This window comes from Schistocerca cancellata, chromosome 3 (genome assembly GCF_023864275.1).
Source record: "Schistocerca cancellata isolate TAMUIC-IGC-003103 chromosome 3, iqSchCanc2.1, whole genome shotgun sequence".
Taxonomy (NCBI): domain Eukaryota; kingdom Metazoa; phylum Arthropoda; class Insecta; order Orthoptera; family Acrididae; genus Schistocerca; species Schistocerca cancellata.
This window is the reverse complement of record NC_064628.1, coordinates 91,642,004-91,657,947: the sequence shown is the minus strand read 5'-3', so window position 1 is coordinate 91,657,947 and position 15,944 is coordinate 91,642,004. Positions and strand designations below refer to the sequence as shown.

General features: G+C 42.3%; 1 protein-coding gene across 1 annotated transcript in view; it reads right to left on the bottom strand.

Moving 5' to 3' along the window:
• LOC126176044 (uncharacterized) overlaps positions 1 to 14,315 on the bottom strand; it is a 291,682-nt gene extending 277,367 nt beyond the window's left edge. The window contains exon 1 of the mRNA XM_049923176.1: positions 14,059 to 14,315. Coding sequence (XP_049779133.1) covers positions 14,059 to 14,292 — 234 coding nt within the window. The 5' untranslated portion in view covers positions 14,293 to 14,315. The remainder of the gene's footprint in view (positions 1 to 14,058) is intronic.
• Positions 14,316 to 15,944: the final 1,629 nt, after the last annotated feature.

Sequence of the window (15,944 nt, the reverse complement as noted above, 5' to 3'; positions counted from 1 at the left end):
GTGTATTAATTTTAATGGCCAGTAGTGCAGTATGTTGAAAACGTGTGTGGTATATTTTATGTTTTTTAACTGTCAGGATACTAGCCGTTTTTGATGGTGAATTCTTATCATTTTCCCACTATTGCCATCCTGATAAATGCATTCTAAAATTAAAAATTTAAATCTGAAAACCTAGGCTCACTTGAAAACATAGATCTAGTTAGGTTCATGGGACACATGAGTTCCACTTCACCGATTTTCAACATCGGTCAGCTTAAGATTTTGTTGGTAGTGAAAGTGTATTATTTATCACAAACGAAAACCTTTTTTACTTTGCATTTTTCAAATATATGCTAAATAAATTTTAAGCGTGATAGGATTGGTAGACGGTACAATGCGAAGTGCCCTCTACCAAGCTCTTCAGAGTGGTTTTTGCAGAGTATGGGTGTGGCTGCAGGAAGAATGGCTCTGAGCACTATGGGCCTTAACAGCTGAGGTCATCAGTCCCCTAGAACTTAGAACTACTTTAACCTAACTAACCTAAGGACATCACACACTTCCTTGCCCGAGGCAGGATTCGAACCTGCGACCGTAGCGGTCGTGCGGTTCCAGACTGAAGCGCCTAGAACCGCTCGGCCACAGCGGCCGGCTGCAGGAATAGGGACTGATTACTTTTCGCTAACGTAACCATAACGACTGTGATTTATTGTCAGTAGTTCCGACTCCTTGCGCTCACATAGATTAACATGACGAAAGCACCAAGCGATCAGTATTCTATTAATTTAGTTGTCAGACTGTCGCCAACTGCCATTTTTAATTTAACGGTTTTTTGTGAGCGTGTTGATTACATTGATTTCAAAACTGGAATGGACAGCTTCTTTAGCTTCAAGCTAGTATTTCTTTAAAAAAGTTATTGTGGCGCCGGCCGTTGTGGCCGATCGGTTCTAGGCGCTACAGTCTGGAACCGTGCGACCGCTACGGTCGCTGGTTCGAATCCTGCCTCGGGCACGGATGTGTGTGCTGTCCTTAGGTTAGTTAGGTTTAAGTAGTTTTAAGTTCTAGGGGACTGATGACCTCAGAAGTTAAGTCCCATAGTGCGCAGAGCCAAACTTATTGTGGTCAAAGAAAGCCATAGCTAATGGAGGACTGTATGACTGATTGGTGTTTGTATCCTGTTCAACTCAAATAAAATTATTCGTCACAATAAAAACACTCGTTTCATGTATTCATATGGACATAACAAGATGCACATCTCTGCAGTCATTTTTAATCGACAAGATCATCTCGTATTAGTTTTAGTTCATTGTTGCAGTCACTAGTTTCCAGCTCTTTATTGTATTCCACGCTCAGATAAATTAACAATGAACTTATGAACCTTAAATTGTAATACTTATATTTATATCAGTCTTTGATCGCGAGAGTGGTACATAAAAACTATAATCTAGAACATCGGCATTGCTCCACCTTCATTCTGACGGTTCTTCTTTTCAGAGCATTTGTGAACTGTTCACGAGATTCTGTGAATACCTGTCAAACTGAATGTCACACATCGCGTTTCGATGACCGATTTTGACAGTGCATCACATTCTGATGCAGACCGAAGGCAAGTGTCTCGCACTGACGGAAACCTGGCGCCGTGTGCTGCCGACGAAGCCGAGACTGGAATATAATCACCCTTCATTTTCCGTAAGAAGTTAACTTCCAAAGACGAGCTTCACGGGCTTCTCCCTCTTTCACGAGATTCATAGACCAGCGCAGCTTCGTCGGGAATACCTTCTATTAATCGAAACTTGGCTCCGTCAGAGAATGCCTTTTATTAATCGAAAATCGCCCTGGAGTGCTGAATATACTCTCCGCCTTAGTTTCCATTAACCTTTAACGAAACTCACACAAGAATGTGTACACCTTATTCTCATTAACCCGTATTAAAGACAGAATAATTTAATATCACAACCATTCCGTATTTGTCAGAAAGAAAAAATTAAAGAAAACATGAAAAGTAAGAGTAACGCTTTCTATATCAAATACGGAGGGGAAATTGTTAAAGTGACTCCAGTGAATCCACAGTTTGCACTATCAACTGCTATCACATTCAGTGTAAGGTAGTCCTACAATGGTGATCTATCAAATTTCTTACCTCCTGCATGAACTGCGTGTGTTCCTTTGTAATTTTTAATAAGATTAAAAAGCGTTGGACAATATGAAATGGTGCAAGCTGTTCGAGATTCTGAAAAAAGTAGGGGTAAGCTATAGGGAGAGACGGGTCATATACAATATGTACAACAACCAAGAGGGAATAATAAGAGTGGACGATCAAGAACGAAGTGCTCGTATTAAGAAGGGTGTAAGGCAAGGTTGTAGTCTTTCGCCCCTACTCTTCAATCTGTACATCGAGGAAGCAATGATGGAAATAAAAGAAAGGTTCAGGAGTGGAATTAAAATACAAGGTGAAAGGATATCAATGATACGATTCGCTGATGCATTGCTATCCTGAGTGAAAGTGAAGAAGAATTAAATGATCTGCCGAACGGAATGAACAGTCTAATGAGTACACAGTATGGTTTGAGAGTAAATCGGAGAAAGACGAAGGTAATGAGAAGTAGCAGAAATGAGAACAGCGAGAAACTTAACATCAGGATTGATGGTCACGAAGTCAATGAAGTTAAGGAATTCTCCTACCTAGGCAGTAAAATAACCAATGACGGACGGAGCAAGGAGGACATCAAAAGCAGACTCTCTATGGCAAAAAAGGCATTTCTGGCCAAGAGAAGTCTACTAATATCAAATACCGGCCTTAATTTGAGGAAGAAATTTCTGAGGATGTACGCCTGGAGTACAGCATTATATGGTACTGAAACATGGACTGTGGGAAAACCGGAACAGAAGAGAATCGAAGCATTTGAGATGTGGTGCTATAGACGAATGTTGGAAATTAGGTGGACTGATAAGGTAAGGAATGAGGAGGTTCTACGCAGAATCGGAGAGGAAAGGAATATGTGGAAAACACTAATAAGGAGAAGGGACAGGATGATAGGACATCTGGTAAGACATGAGGCAATGACTTCCATGGTACTAGAGGGAGCTGTAGAGAGCAAAAACTGTAGAGGAAGACAGAGATTGGAATACGTCAAGCAAATAATTGAGGACGTAGGTTGCAAGTGCTACTCTGAGATGAAGAGGTTAGCACAGGAAAGGAATTCGTGGCGGGCCACATCAAACCAGTCAGTAGACTGATGACCAAAAAAAAAAAAAAAATAAATAAATAAATAAGATTTCAAATGCAGTTGTCCTCGAATATCTCTAGTCGTCTGTCAATCTAGGTTTGTTCAGAAATCTGAATTCAAATATTTCTACGCGTTTCTATGTTTTATTTTCGTGATCACAGAACTTTCAGTTGTATACAACAATGTAGGTAAAGCTATAGTTATCTCAAGTTTCATATTTGTTTTTGTGTTCACTTAATTTTTGAATTTCTAAAGATTCTGGAAGACATTTTTCTGAATGTGAATCTGACTCGCAACACGTTTGTTGACAGCAGAATTCCGATACTATAATGTTGACAGGTCAGTTAGTTATGATAATAAAAGTATCAGTTGTCAGATCACTATTAGAATATGGATTATGTGTTAAGCACACTTACTGAAGTGGAGCCGCAGTACGTTACTCAATGAATTACAGAAATTAAGACTCTGCACCAAAGTTTGTTTTTGGGAGTAGCAAGCGGAAGCTGTGCTTGTAATCCATTGTAGTCCATTATTAAAACTTTATGTATAGTTTATATAATTATTTCTGAAGAAGAGGCAATCGAAAAGAAACAGTTACCATTAAATTATCACGAATGATACCGGTTGCTGCTCTCTAGCCGACTTCACAGTTATGCAATAATGACAAAGAAAATAAATAAATACCATGAAACGCGTTGTTCTGTATGGTAAATGGGAACAAAAACTGTCTTGTTGAAATACTTACTTTCTCAAACGCGCAGAAAATCGAGAATTGTGTCTGGTTTTAAGAACATGACTGTATGTTGAAACCTTACGACTCACATATACAGCATAAATGTACACATGCTGTAATACAGCCTTACGCAGTAGCTTAACCCTCCAATGCTTGAATATAACATATATTCCATTTATTAATTTTACCTTTCTTATCAATGTTACGTCTTACGGGCGAGTTTTATCACATCTGCACACATGGTTGTCAACAATGATATAAAATGCTTCTTTCAATTATGGTTACTCTGCAATTCTCATTCTATGTGAATCAGTGTTATGGACTTTCATTTATATCGTAAAACATATCATGTACTAAGAATGTCCATGAAGAATCTTCAACAAAGAAATATCTTAAATTTTGAAACTTCCTGGCAGATTAAAACTGTGTGCCCGACCGAGACTCGAACTCGGGACTTTTTTTTATCTCATTTTGTTCGATTTTGTTCGTTGCGTCTGCTCGGGGCGGACGTCGTAAGACATCCGTTTAAGTTTGTTGTTGATCGATTAACTCAGTTTTTTTTTATTACAGAGGGAGCTAGCCCTCTGACCGAACACGCTGAGCTACCGTGCCGGATAAATTTTTCACTCGAGGGAAGACTTGAACCTAGGACCTCTTGTTCCGCAGCTGCTCACGCTAACCACGGGACCACGGCGCTCCTACCATCTGAGCTACCGAAGCACGACTCACGCGCGGTACTCACAGCTTTACTTCTGCCAGTACCTCGTCTCCTACCTTCCAAACTTTACAGAAGCTCTCCTGCGAACCTTGCAGAACTAGCACTCCTGAAAGGAAGGATATTGCGGAGACATGGCTTAGCCACAGCCTGAGGTACTGGCAGAAGTAAAGCTGGGAGTACAGGGCGTGAGTCGTGCTTCGGTAGCTCAGATGGTAGAGCACTTGCCCGCGAAAGGCAAAGGTTCCGACTTCGAGTCTCGGTCGGGCGCACAGTTTTAATCTGCCATGAAGTTTCATATCAGCGCACACTCCGCTGCAAAGTGAAAATCTCATTCTGGATCTTAAATTTTACTTATGGATATGTTGGTTTGGATGCACGATGTGTATGGAACGACAAAACGTATGAACTTTTAAATACTATGAAGACTTTCTAGTAATAAAAGATAATTCACACTCGTGCGTTTTCAAATCGACTTTCTACTGGTACAATTACACATTCGTTACTGCTCCGATACGTACCACTGCCTCTCAAAACAAGAGTCCTCTAAAACCAATTCCACTGGCAGTATACTACACAGAGTGGCAAAATTGTCTGTTTATGAAAAAGATTTCATTATTCAATCCCAAGAAACATCTCTCTGTCTCGAGAACGTGAACTTCAGCAAACAGAAAATGATTTACCAATATCGGATTGTCGAAATGTGCTTTTACAGCGATCGGAAACACTGACCATTTATCATAATTTATGACTGGATGTTCTTTCCTGTATTTTTCTGACGTGCCATTAGTAATTTCTCACTGTTAGCAATAATCTTTTATTCATTTAAATAAATTTGTATTTTCCGAAGTATTACCACGAACTATCTCGATTAAACATAATATTAAGGTACTGTTTGGTGATTCGAATGCAGTTGACGTCAGTACACCTATAGATTTGCATGCGTAATTCCTAAGGAGTGCAAGATAATCCATTATCAGGCCTAGAAGATGAGAATTATTCGCAGTGGCTGTTATGTCTGGCTGTTAAATTACAAATTCGGTCTCTTCGTGGTGGTTCGTTGTTTGGTTGATTTGGGGGAACAGATCAAACAGCAAGGTCTTGGGTCCCATCCGATTAGGGAAGGATGCGGAAGGTAGTCGGTCGTGCCCCTTCAAAGGAACCACCCCGGCATTTGCCTGAAGCAGTTTAGGGAAATCACTCATCGTGGTGGTAATGCGGGTGGAGCAGAAATGCGTATAACGGACAAGTACCCAAGAGGACCGCTACTGAAGGTTGATCGAAAATTATCTACGCCTCTCTTTTTTCACTTAATAAGGTATATAGATAAATTCATATCTCAAGAGTTATCCCGAAACTAGACAAGAAGAAACCAAAGTTACTACTGGAATCTGTTCCGCTCCCCTTATCGAAATTTACTTTTGAGTTCTACATTTTAGTAACGTTAAAACAGTAAACAGTTGATTTTTTTTCTGATTTTGTCCAAGGCTGCGTTAAAACATTCACTATAAATGTAATACTGTCACTTTTCGCTGAAATCATGTCACTTTACCGATCAGACACAGCCATTCAGAATTCATTTTTATAAGCGAGGTTTCTGACTGTGGGAAAAATCAAAGGATGCTCGCTCGTCAGAAGCCCAACTTTTAGAACTTAAATTATGTATTGATATAAGTAGGTAAAATCGGTAATTACACAGTGGTTCAGTTCCCTGACCCTCATTCCAATGCTAAAATTGATGTACCATTTAGTTATTCTTAAAAATTACACTTTTCACAAAAGGGGGATAGCAGTTTTTTCAGTTATCTCTTCACAGCCTTTCCTTCTTTCCTCCGCTTTGTTAGTTACTTTCAGCAGAGTACACGATGTCGAACATTTACACATTACTAAGCGTAACCAGTGACTTAGCTGGCTATGTAGAACTTTCCTATAATGTCAAACTGATTGAGATATATTAGATCTACTGGTATTATATTAATATTTTTGCCTGTTCGACTTACTTTTATCGAAATTTATCTCTACATTATAAATTTTAATAATATTAAAACAGCAAACATTTTAAAATATTATTTCTCATTTTAACAGATACTCTAGATGCTTTTCTGGGTTATGGTCAAATATAACGCGATACAACGGGGTAATCTACGAAAATCCACATTTTAGCGTCTGTCAACTGTGTTCCTGAAAATTGAAAGAAAAAAATCTTATCTATTAATAAGCTTCAAGCCTAGCTAAATTTTCTTGCTCAATTTTCATTTTCTTTCAGTCCAACATTTCGTAAATCATTTTTAATTTGCAATACTGTGCTGTACGTGTTATAAACTTACTTAACATCTGTAACGCACAAACTTCCAAAGATATACAGTAACACCACCATACGAAACAGGAATTAAAATAGAAGCGATTGCCCCACAATTTGTAAAATTTTCCGATTCTGTACTAGAATTACCCATGAGACGCAGCGCGTTTTAATGTAGTCTTTGAGAGTTAGTTCCATAAATGAGAAACTATGGATTTGTTATGTCAGTGTTACGTGATTAGCTTGCAGCTTGGCGTAAGATTCCGTTATATCGATTAATTTTTGTAGAGAGGTATGTAAGGAATAGTAGCACGATTCACCATCTGGATGAATCCTGAGAATTTTCTGTTACAGAAGGCTTCGACAGTACGAAGGAGAACGAAATCAGATAACTATGACTGCACGAGAGCGTAGTTTTTCACGGCTACGTTCTTGGGTAGACCTTTCTCGTTTACCTTGCGCCATCACTTTTGTTTGTATCAAATTTACAGTGACCTTCTCTATCATCTTCATCATCAAAGGTTATCTGTCATACTAATAGGCGGTATGGTACTTACGGTATTTCGCTTGCAACTAACCAACCTATTCCACGGATATGTTGAGGAACTTCCACATCTCTTGTGAATGCGGTAGCAGGCCCATTGGTCACACCGTATTACGATTTCAAAACTCCACACAGAACGCCCACCCGCATTAAATGTTGTGATTTTGACAAATCTTCTGTTGCCAATCACAGCCTCCCATGTAACTGTATTGGGTGAAATGAGAATCTAATAGCATACATCTCCCTAGTGGGATTCAGTCACCAAAGAAGCAGATGGGATCAGAATTTGGAACAATTACTTTAACTGAAACAGCAGCTATACCTTCAGTAATGCATGAAAACTGGCGCTCTATGCCGAAGGGCTACAGAAAAATAATCTGAGTTATCTAACATAATCAGCATCGCTACTAATGTTCCTCCATCGGCATAGTCGCTGGCAGCGAATGGAAGTTACGTGACCAGCGCCACAGTTCCTCGTATAGAAGATCAAATCTTTGTCATCTCATCGTAATCGAAGCACAAGATCTCACTTACTGACTTATCTAGTTTACTAGCCGTGTCCATCCATCAAAAAGAGAAACATACTTAAACAACTCCTCTGTTTCTGCTTTCCGCTTCCATAACAGACTATTGTGTACTCTATGCGGAATTCCATACACTGTTGCGTTAGAGAAAAAGTTGAAACACTTTCTTCTGTCACCCTCAAAACACTTTACCGGAAGTGACGTATATGACGAGTTTTCCCCTGTCAAACAGTGAAGCAAATGCTCCCATCTTCTGCCAGCTACGCTTCTTTCCCTTTTCATTTCGCAGTCACGTCACTTTCTTCTTCCCTTTCTCCATTCCTCGTTTTTATTGTGTTTCTCTTTCCCTCCCTCACCCACCCACTCCTTGTCTCGCACCCACTACTGCTAGTACCCATAGCACAAATGTACCTGCGTTAACTTCTTTCGTATATTTGTCATGAACGAATATAAATTCTGATTTTTTCTGCATTATTTATATCATAGTAATTTCCAGTTGGAGTCTATACTGAATATAACTAATAACACATTTGTCGTGATGAATATAATGTAAAATATGTAGAACGCCAGCTACATGGGAGAGAGAGATGGTCCTAATATTTCCAGTTAATACATCAACTAGTGAAATAAAAATAATTTGAACTACTGAATTTCAAAGTGCTATACCACCTATTAGCACAATACTTAACTACTTACCATACCTTCGGAGAAAGTCGTCGAAAACTTGAAAATACAAATACATCATACATCAGAAAACGGAAAAAAATTTATCCAAAGTTCGAAGAATGTCACCGTTCCTACCACGCTGTTCTGTTAACATCGTACTCCATTAAGCATTACTAGTTAGTTTCAAAGTTTACTCATGCTCAGGTACTCAAAAGATACAGAAACGTCTTCTTCGTAAATTGTATATAACAAACGCCGCATTCTATGCACATTTCGTATATAGCATATACACGACACCACATAGATATACACAAATAGACAGACAGCTAGTTATAGTTTCGCCACTTCTGTAAAGCGTCATGCAAAAATTTGGAACTGTGTGAAGCTCAAAGCAGGCCAGGAGTAACGCTTTCTTCTCGAGAACAGTTTTGAGAAACATAGCTGTACTAGAATTATAAGGATTGTAATCTAAATATAGAATAGCAACAAGTCACAAGTATCGCTTAAACTCTAGCAAAGTCACATTTCTTAAAATGTCTCTTTTCGACAAGATAGAGTGACCACAGATTAGTTGCGAATTTCGCACAGTTCCGTTTCGAATTTCGCACAGTTCCAGATCATTCCAGTGTGGCCAGCAAATTTAGCACTAAACTAATCTGAAACCGCTCTAACGAATGAACATGTAAAATTCCGCTTTAAAGCTCAATTTGTTTGCAACGGGAAACAAGTCGACGGTGGTTGTCGCATAAATGACGTGATGAGCTGTATTTGTTCGGGATGACTCCAGCTACTCACAGCAAAAACGAAATTGCAGATATCCGCCGAAACACCAGAGAAAAAGCTCCCGACGACTCTTAGGAGAGACACGCTGTATACAAAATTGTTATTAGTTACAAATAGACACAGGTATATGCGCTAATATCTCCATAGCTTTGCAGATAGCTTGATAATGACAATAGAGGCGAAATAAGCCTATAGCTCCAAAAAATAGCATCGTAATAAAAAGTCTTTGACTACAGCAGTGTTTTTGATTACTAAACATATAATGTCCTTATATGTAAATTTCGATTTTAAAGCAATAGCCTGCTGGAAACGATATATATATTTTTTTAGAACTTATCGAGACTGCGGCGGCTATTCAGAATGAGTCAGTTATGTTTGTGTGCAGAGTTTTCGGAAACTCCCGTTACGAACTTCTGGTGTGAGTCCGTAGTATCCTGAATAGGAAATCTTGTCTGCAAACGCACCGTTTCCATTCTACGGCGGTTTCGGTTGAGATGTTTAACTTACTCACTTATGCTTGAGGGACTGAATTACACATGACGCAGCATAATTATTAAGCCGGCCGTTGTGGCCGAGCGGTTCTAGGCGCTACATTCTGGAACCGCGAGACCGCTACGGTAGCAGGTTCGAGTCCTGCCTCGGGCATGAATGTGTGTGATGTCCTTAGGTTAGTTAGTTTTAAGTAGTTCTAGGGGACTGATGACGTCAGAAGTGAAGTTCCATAGTGCTCAGAGCCATTTGAGCCATTTGAACAATTGTTAAGGAAGCGTAACGAAACATCCATTTATCATTTAAGCAAATCTGTTTGTATTAACACTTAAACATGAAGTGTCTACATTATTCCAAAACAAAGAAAAACCAGCATACTGTGCGCACCGAACAATACGGATGCATGACGACAGTGGCTTGATGTGGCAACCACTAACGTTGTTACAGACATTGTACCTACGGAGCATGTTCCGGTTGAAACAATCCATCTCAGCTGGTGTCTTCAGTTTCTAGTGCAGCGGCCAGAACTCGTGCCAGCAGATCTTCCTCTGTCTCTACAGCAGTCTCGCAGAAGGGGTTGGGTTGGGTTGTTTGGGGGAGGAGACCAAACTGCGAGGTCATCGGTCTCATGGGATAAGGGAGGGACGGGGAAGGAAGTCGGCCATGCCCTTTCAAAGGGAACCACCCCGGCATTTGCCTGGAGCGATTTATGGAAATCGCGGAAAACCTAAATCATAATGGCCGGACGCGGGATCGAACCGTCGTCCTCCCGAATGCGAGTCCAGTTTGCTAACAACTGCGCCACCTCACTCGATCGCAGCAAGGCAGACGTGAAGTGACATCAGGTAATCGTCTGTCTTTGTACACGCCACCCTGCCCATCCTTTGCATACCAGGACAAGCAACTTTTCCCTTTCCCTCAGCAGAAGTGGATGAGTTAAATATCTACATCTACATCTACATGGATACTCTGCAAATCACATCTAAGTGCCTGGCAGAGGGTTCATCGAACTAACTTCACAATTCTCTATTATTCCAATCTTGTATAGCGCGCGGAAAGAATGAACACCTATCTTTCCGTACTAGCTCTCAAATGGCTCAAATGGCTCTGAGCACTATGGGACTCAACATCTGAGATCATCAGTCCCCTAGAACTTAGAACTACTTAAACATAACTAACCTAAGGACATCACACACATCCATGCCCGAGGCAGGATTCGAACCGGCGACCGTAGCAGTCGCTCGGTTCCGGACTGAAGCGCCTGGAAGCGCTCGGCCACCGCCTTTATTAGTCGATAAACGACAGCGTCATCTACAAACAACTGAAGACGGCTGCTCAAATTGTCTCCCAAGCAAAGGGCCTATAACACTACCTTGGGGAACGCCTGAAATCACTTCTGTTTTACTCGATGTCTGAAGTGAAACCGTCGTAGAAGGTAAACCGTTTATTTACGAACAAGGCTTTCTACTGAAAATGTTACTGCCCTCTAAATGTCTCGTTAGGAGCGGGAATTTCCGGACGCTCTGTACGACATACATACTTAGAAAGTGATCTTGGTGAGTGCACGCCTAGGGTGACCTGATGATGTACTTGGTACCGAAACCGGTAGTTGGTTGGTTGGTTGGTTTGGTTGAAAGATTTAAGGGACCAAACTACAAAGGTCATCGGTCCCTTGTTGCATAAATGGACAAAGATTTAAACCATCCACCACTCAGGCTGAGTACTAAAATAAAAAAAAAAAGAGAGAGATTTCGGGGGAAGAAAAGCCCCAAGGTCAACGGTAAGGCAACATGGAAAATGGGGCACAGCGACAAAAACAGCATACAGAAGAGATGCAGAAAGAATTATAACTGTACAGCAAAGCACCTTGGCTGGCTAGTCACGAAAATAAAAGGATGAGCCAGCCACTCTGCAACACGTTAAAACCTCCACCCTAAAAGATTAGGGTGGAGTCGAATTACAACACAAAACTAAGTAAAATATACACCACAAAAGAGGGCGACGCCATAAAATTAGATGGATCTATAAAAGCCGCGTGCGCGAATAAAACTTAAAACCCGATCTACCATAGAGACATCTACATCTACATCTACATTTATACTCCGCAAGGCACCCAACGGTGTGTGGCGGAGGACACAATACGTGCCACTGTCATTACCTCCCTTTCCTGTTCCAGTCGCGTATGGTTCGCGGGAAAAACGACTGCCGAAAAGCCTCCGTACGCGCTCGAATCTCTCTAATTTTACGTTCGCGATCTCCTCGGGAGGTATAAGTAGGGGGAAGCAATATATTCGATACCTCATCCAGAAAGGCACCCTCTCGAAACCTGGACAGCAACCTACACCGCGATGCAGAGCGCCTCTCTTGCAGAGTCTCTCACTCGAGTTCGTTAAAGATCTCCATAACGCTATCACGGTTACCAAATAACCCTGTGACGAAACGCGCCGCTCTTCTTTGGATCTTCTCCGTCAACCCAGTCTGGTACGGATCCCACCCTGATGAGCAATACTCAAGTATAGGTCGAACGAGTGTTTTGTAAGCCACCTCCTTTGTTCATGGACTACATTTTCTAAGGACTCTCCCAATGAATCTCAACCTGGTACCCACCTTACCAACAATTAATTTTATATGATCATTCCACTTCAAATCGTTCCGCACGCATACTCCCAGATATTTTACAGAAGTAACTGCTACCGGTGTTTGTTCCGCTATCATATAATCATACAATGAAGGATCTTTCTTTCTATGTATTCGCAATACATTACATTTGTCCATTTCAATGGTCGGTTGCCACTCCCTGCACCAAGTGCTTATCCGCTGCAGATCTTCCTGCATTTCGCTACAATTTTCTAATGCTGCAACTTCTCTGTATACTACAGCATCATCCGCGAAAAGCCGCATGGAACTTCCGACACTATCTACTAGGTCATTTATAAAATGGTCCAAATGGCTCTGAGCATTATGGGAGTTAACATCTATGGTCATCAGTCCCGTAGAACTTAGAACTACTTAAACCTAACTAACCTAAGGACATCACACAATATCCAGTCATCACGAGGCAGAGAAAATCCCTCACCCTGCCGGGAATCGAACTCGGGAAACCGGGCGCCGGAAGCGAGAACGCTACCGCACTACGACATTTATATATATTGTGAATAGCAATGGTCCCATAACCCTCCCCTGTGGCACGCCAGAGGTTACTTTAACGTCTGTACACGTCTCTCCATTGAGAACAACATGCTGTGATCTGTTTGCTAGAAACTCTTCAATCCAGCCACACAGCTGCTCTGATATTCCGTAGGCTCTTACTTTATCAGGCGACAGTGCGGAACTGTATCGAACGCCTTCCGGAAGTCACCTAAAAGAGATGATAGATCACCTAAGAGATTAAAAGTACGCCTGAGGGCGGTTAAAAGAGGACATTTCAACAACATATGGGCCACTGTCATGTTTGCACCACAGCGACAATTAGGGGGGTCGTTGAAACTTCCTGGCAGATTGAAACTGTGTGCCGGACCGAGACTGGAACTCGGGACCTTTGTCTTTCACGGGCAAGGTTCGCAGGAGAGATTCGCTAAAGTTTGGAAGGTATCAGGCGAGGTACTGGCGGAAGTAAAGCTGTGAGGACGGGGCGTGAGTCGTGCTTGGGTAGCTCAGTTGGCCAGCGCCGGCACGGTATCTCAGCGTGTTCTGTCAGATGGTTAGCTACCCTCTGTAATAAAAAAAACTGAGTGAACGGATCAACGAACCACCTGAACGGGTGTCATGAGACGTCCGCCCCGAACATATACAACGAACAGAACAGAACAGAACAAAGTGAGATAAAAAGAAAAAAAACGTTGGTAGAGCGATAGCCCGCAAAAGGCGAAGGTCCCGAGTTCGAGTCTCGGTCCGGCACACAGTTTTAATCTGCCAGGAAGTTTCATATCAGCGCACACTTCGCTGCGAAGTGAAAATCTCATTCTATGGGGGGGGATCGTTATTTGACAAGATAAAGATTCCAGAAAATAATTTTTCAGAAATGAATTTAGGCAAAAATATGCGCCGTTAACCATGGCAGTGAATCAGCGCCAAAGACACAGGGAGGTGGCGAAATACTCACGGGGTACTCGTCGTATCGGACAGCGGACTGGTAGTCCTGGTAGTCGGGCGGCTGGGGGATGGGCGGCCGGATGGCCCTGGACTCGATGCTGATGGCGTCGACGGCGGGCGGTGCGGGCGCGGGGGCGGCGCCGGCCACGGACAGCAGCGCCGGCAGGGTCAGCATGAGCAGCAGGGGCAGCAGCGCGGCCGACTCTGACTGCGCGGGGGCGGAGGACCTGTGGCGGCGGGCCATGCTGTGCTGTGCTGTGCTGTGGACTGGAGGTCGCGCGCCGTGTAGCAGCGCGGCCGCCGCAGCAGCCCTTATAAACAGGCGGCGGCGCCGCGGCGCTGCCCCCGCCGGTGCTCGGCGACGCCTGCGCCGCGCGACGCCGGCGCCTCCGCAGCGCCGCCGCCGCGGACCCGTCCACAACCTGACACCACTCCGTGGCCGGCGGACGCTGCCAGGGCCCGTCAGACCAGCGCACTGTTCGTATTCAGTTTCCTGCGTAGTGTCGGGGGATATATTAATTTCCGCATTACAGTCGTAGCCATTATCACCACCATCATCATTCTCATCTTCATCACCAACCTCATGTTGTTGTTGTGGTCTTCAGTCCTGAGACTGGCTTGATGCAGCTCTCCATGCTACTCTATCCTGTGCAAGCTTCTTCATCTTCCAGTACCTACTGCAACCTATATCATTCTGAACCTGCTCTCTTGGTCTCCCTCTGCGATTTTTACCCTCCACGCTGCCCTCCGGTACTAAATTGGTGATCCCTTGATGCCTCAGAACATGTCCTACCAACCGATCCCTTCTTCTAGTCAAGTTGTGCCACAAACTCCTCTCCTCCCCAATCCTATTCAAAACTTCCTCATTAGTTATGTGATCTACCCATCTAATCTTCAGCATTCATCTGTACCACCACATTTCGAAAGCTTCTATTCTCTTCTTGTCCAAACTATTAATCGTCCATGTTTCACTTCCATACATGGCCACACTCCATACAAATACTTCCAGAAACGACTTCCTGACACAAATCTATACTCTATGTTAACAAATTTCTCTTCTTCAGAAACGTTTTCCTTGCCATTGCAAGTCTACATTTTATATCCTCTCCACTTCGACCATCATCAGTTATTTTGCTCCCCAGATAGCAAAACTCCTTTACTACTTTAAGTGTCTCATTTCCTAATCTAATACCCTCAACATCACCCGACTTAATTCGTCTACATTCCATTATCCTCGTTTTACTTTTGTTGATGTTCATCTTATATCTTCCTTACAAGACACTGTCCATTCCTTTCAGCTGCTCTTCCAAGTCCTTAGCTGTCTCTGACAGAGTTACAATGTCATCGACGAACCTCAAAGTTTTTATTTCTTCTCCATGTATTTTGATACCTATTCCGAATATTTCTTTAGTTTCCCTTACTGCTTGCTCAATATACGGATTGAATAAATTGGGGAGAGGCTACAACCCTGTCTCACTCCCTTCCCAACCGCTTCCTTTCATGCCATTCGAACTCCTATAACTGCAATCTGGTTTCTGTACAAATTGTAAATGGCCTTCCGCTCCCTGTATTATAGCCCTGCCACCTTTACAATTTGAAAGAGAGTATTCCAATCAACATTGTCAATAGGTTTCTCTAACTCTACAAATACTAGAAACGTAGGTTTCCTTTCCCTATTCTATTTTCTAAGCTAAGTCGTAGGGTCAGTATTGCCTCACGTGTTCCAACTTTTCTACGGAATCCAAACTGATCTTCTCCGACGTCGGCTTCTACCAGTTTTTTCATTCGTTTGTAAAGAATTCGTGTTAGTATTTTGCAGCCGTGGCTTATTAAACTGATAGTTCGGTAATTTTCACATCTGTCAACACCTGCTTTCTTTGGGATTGGAATTATTAT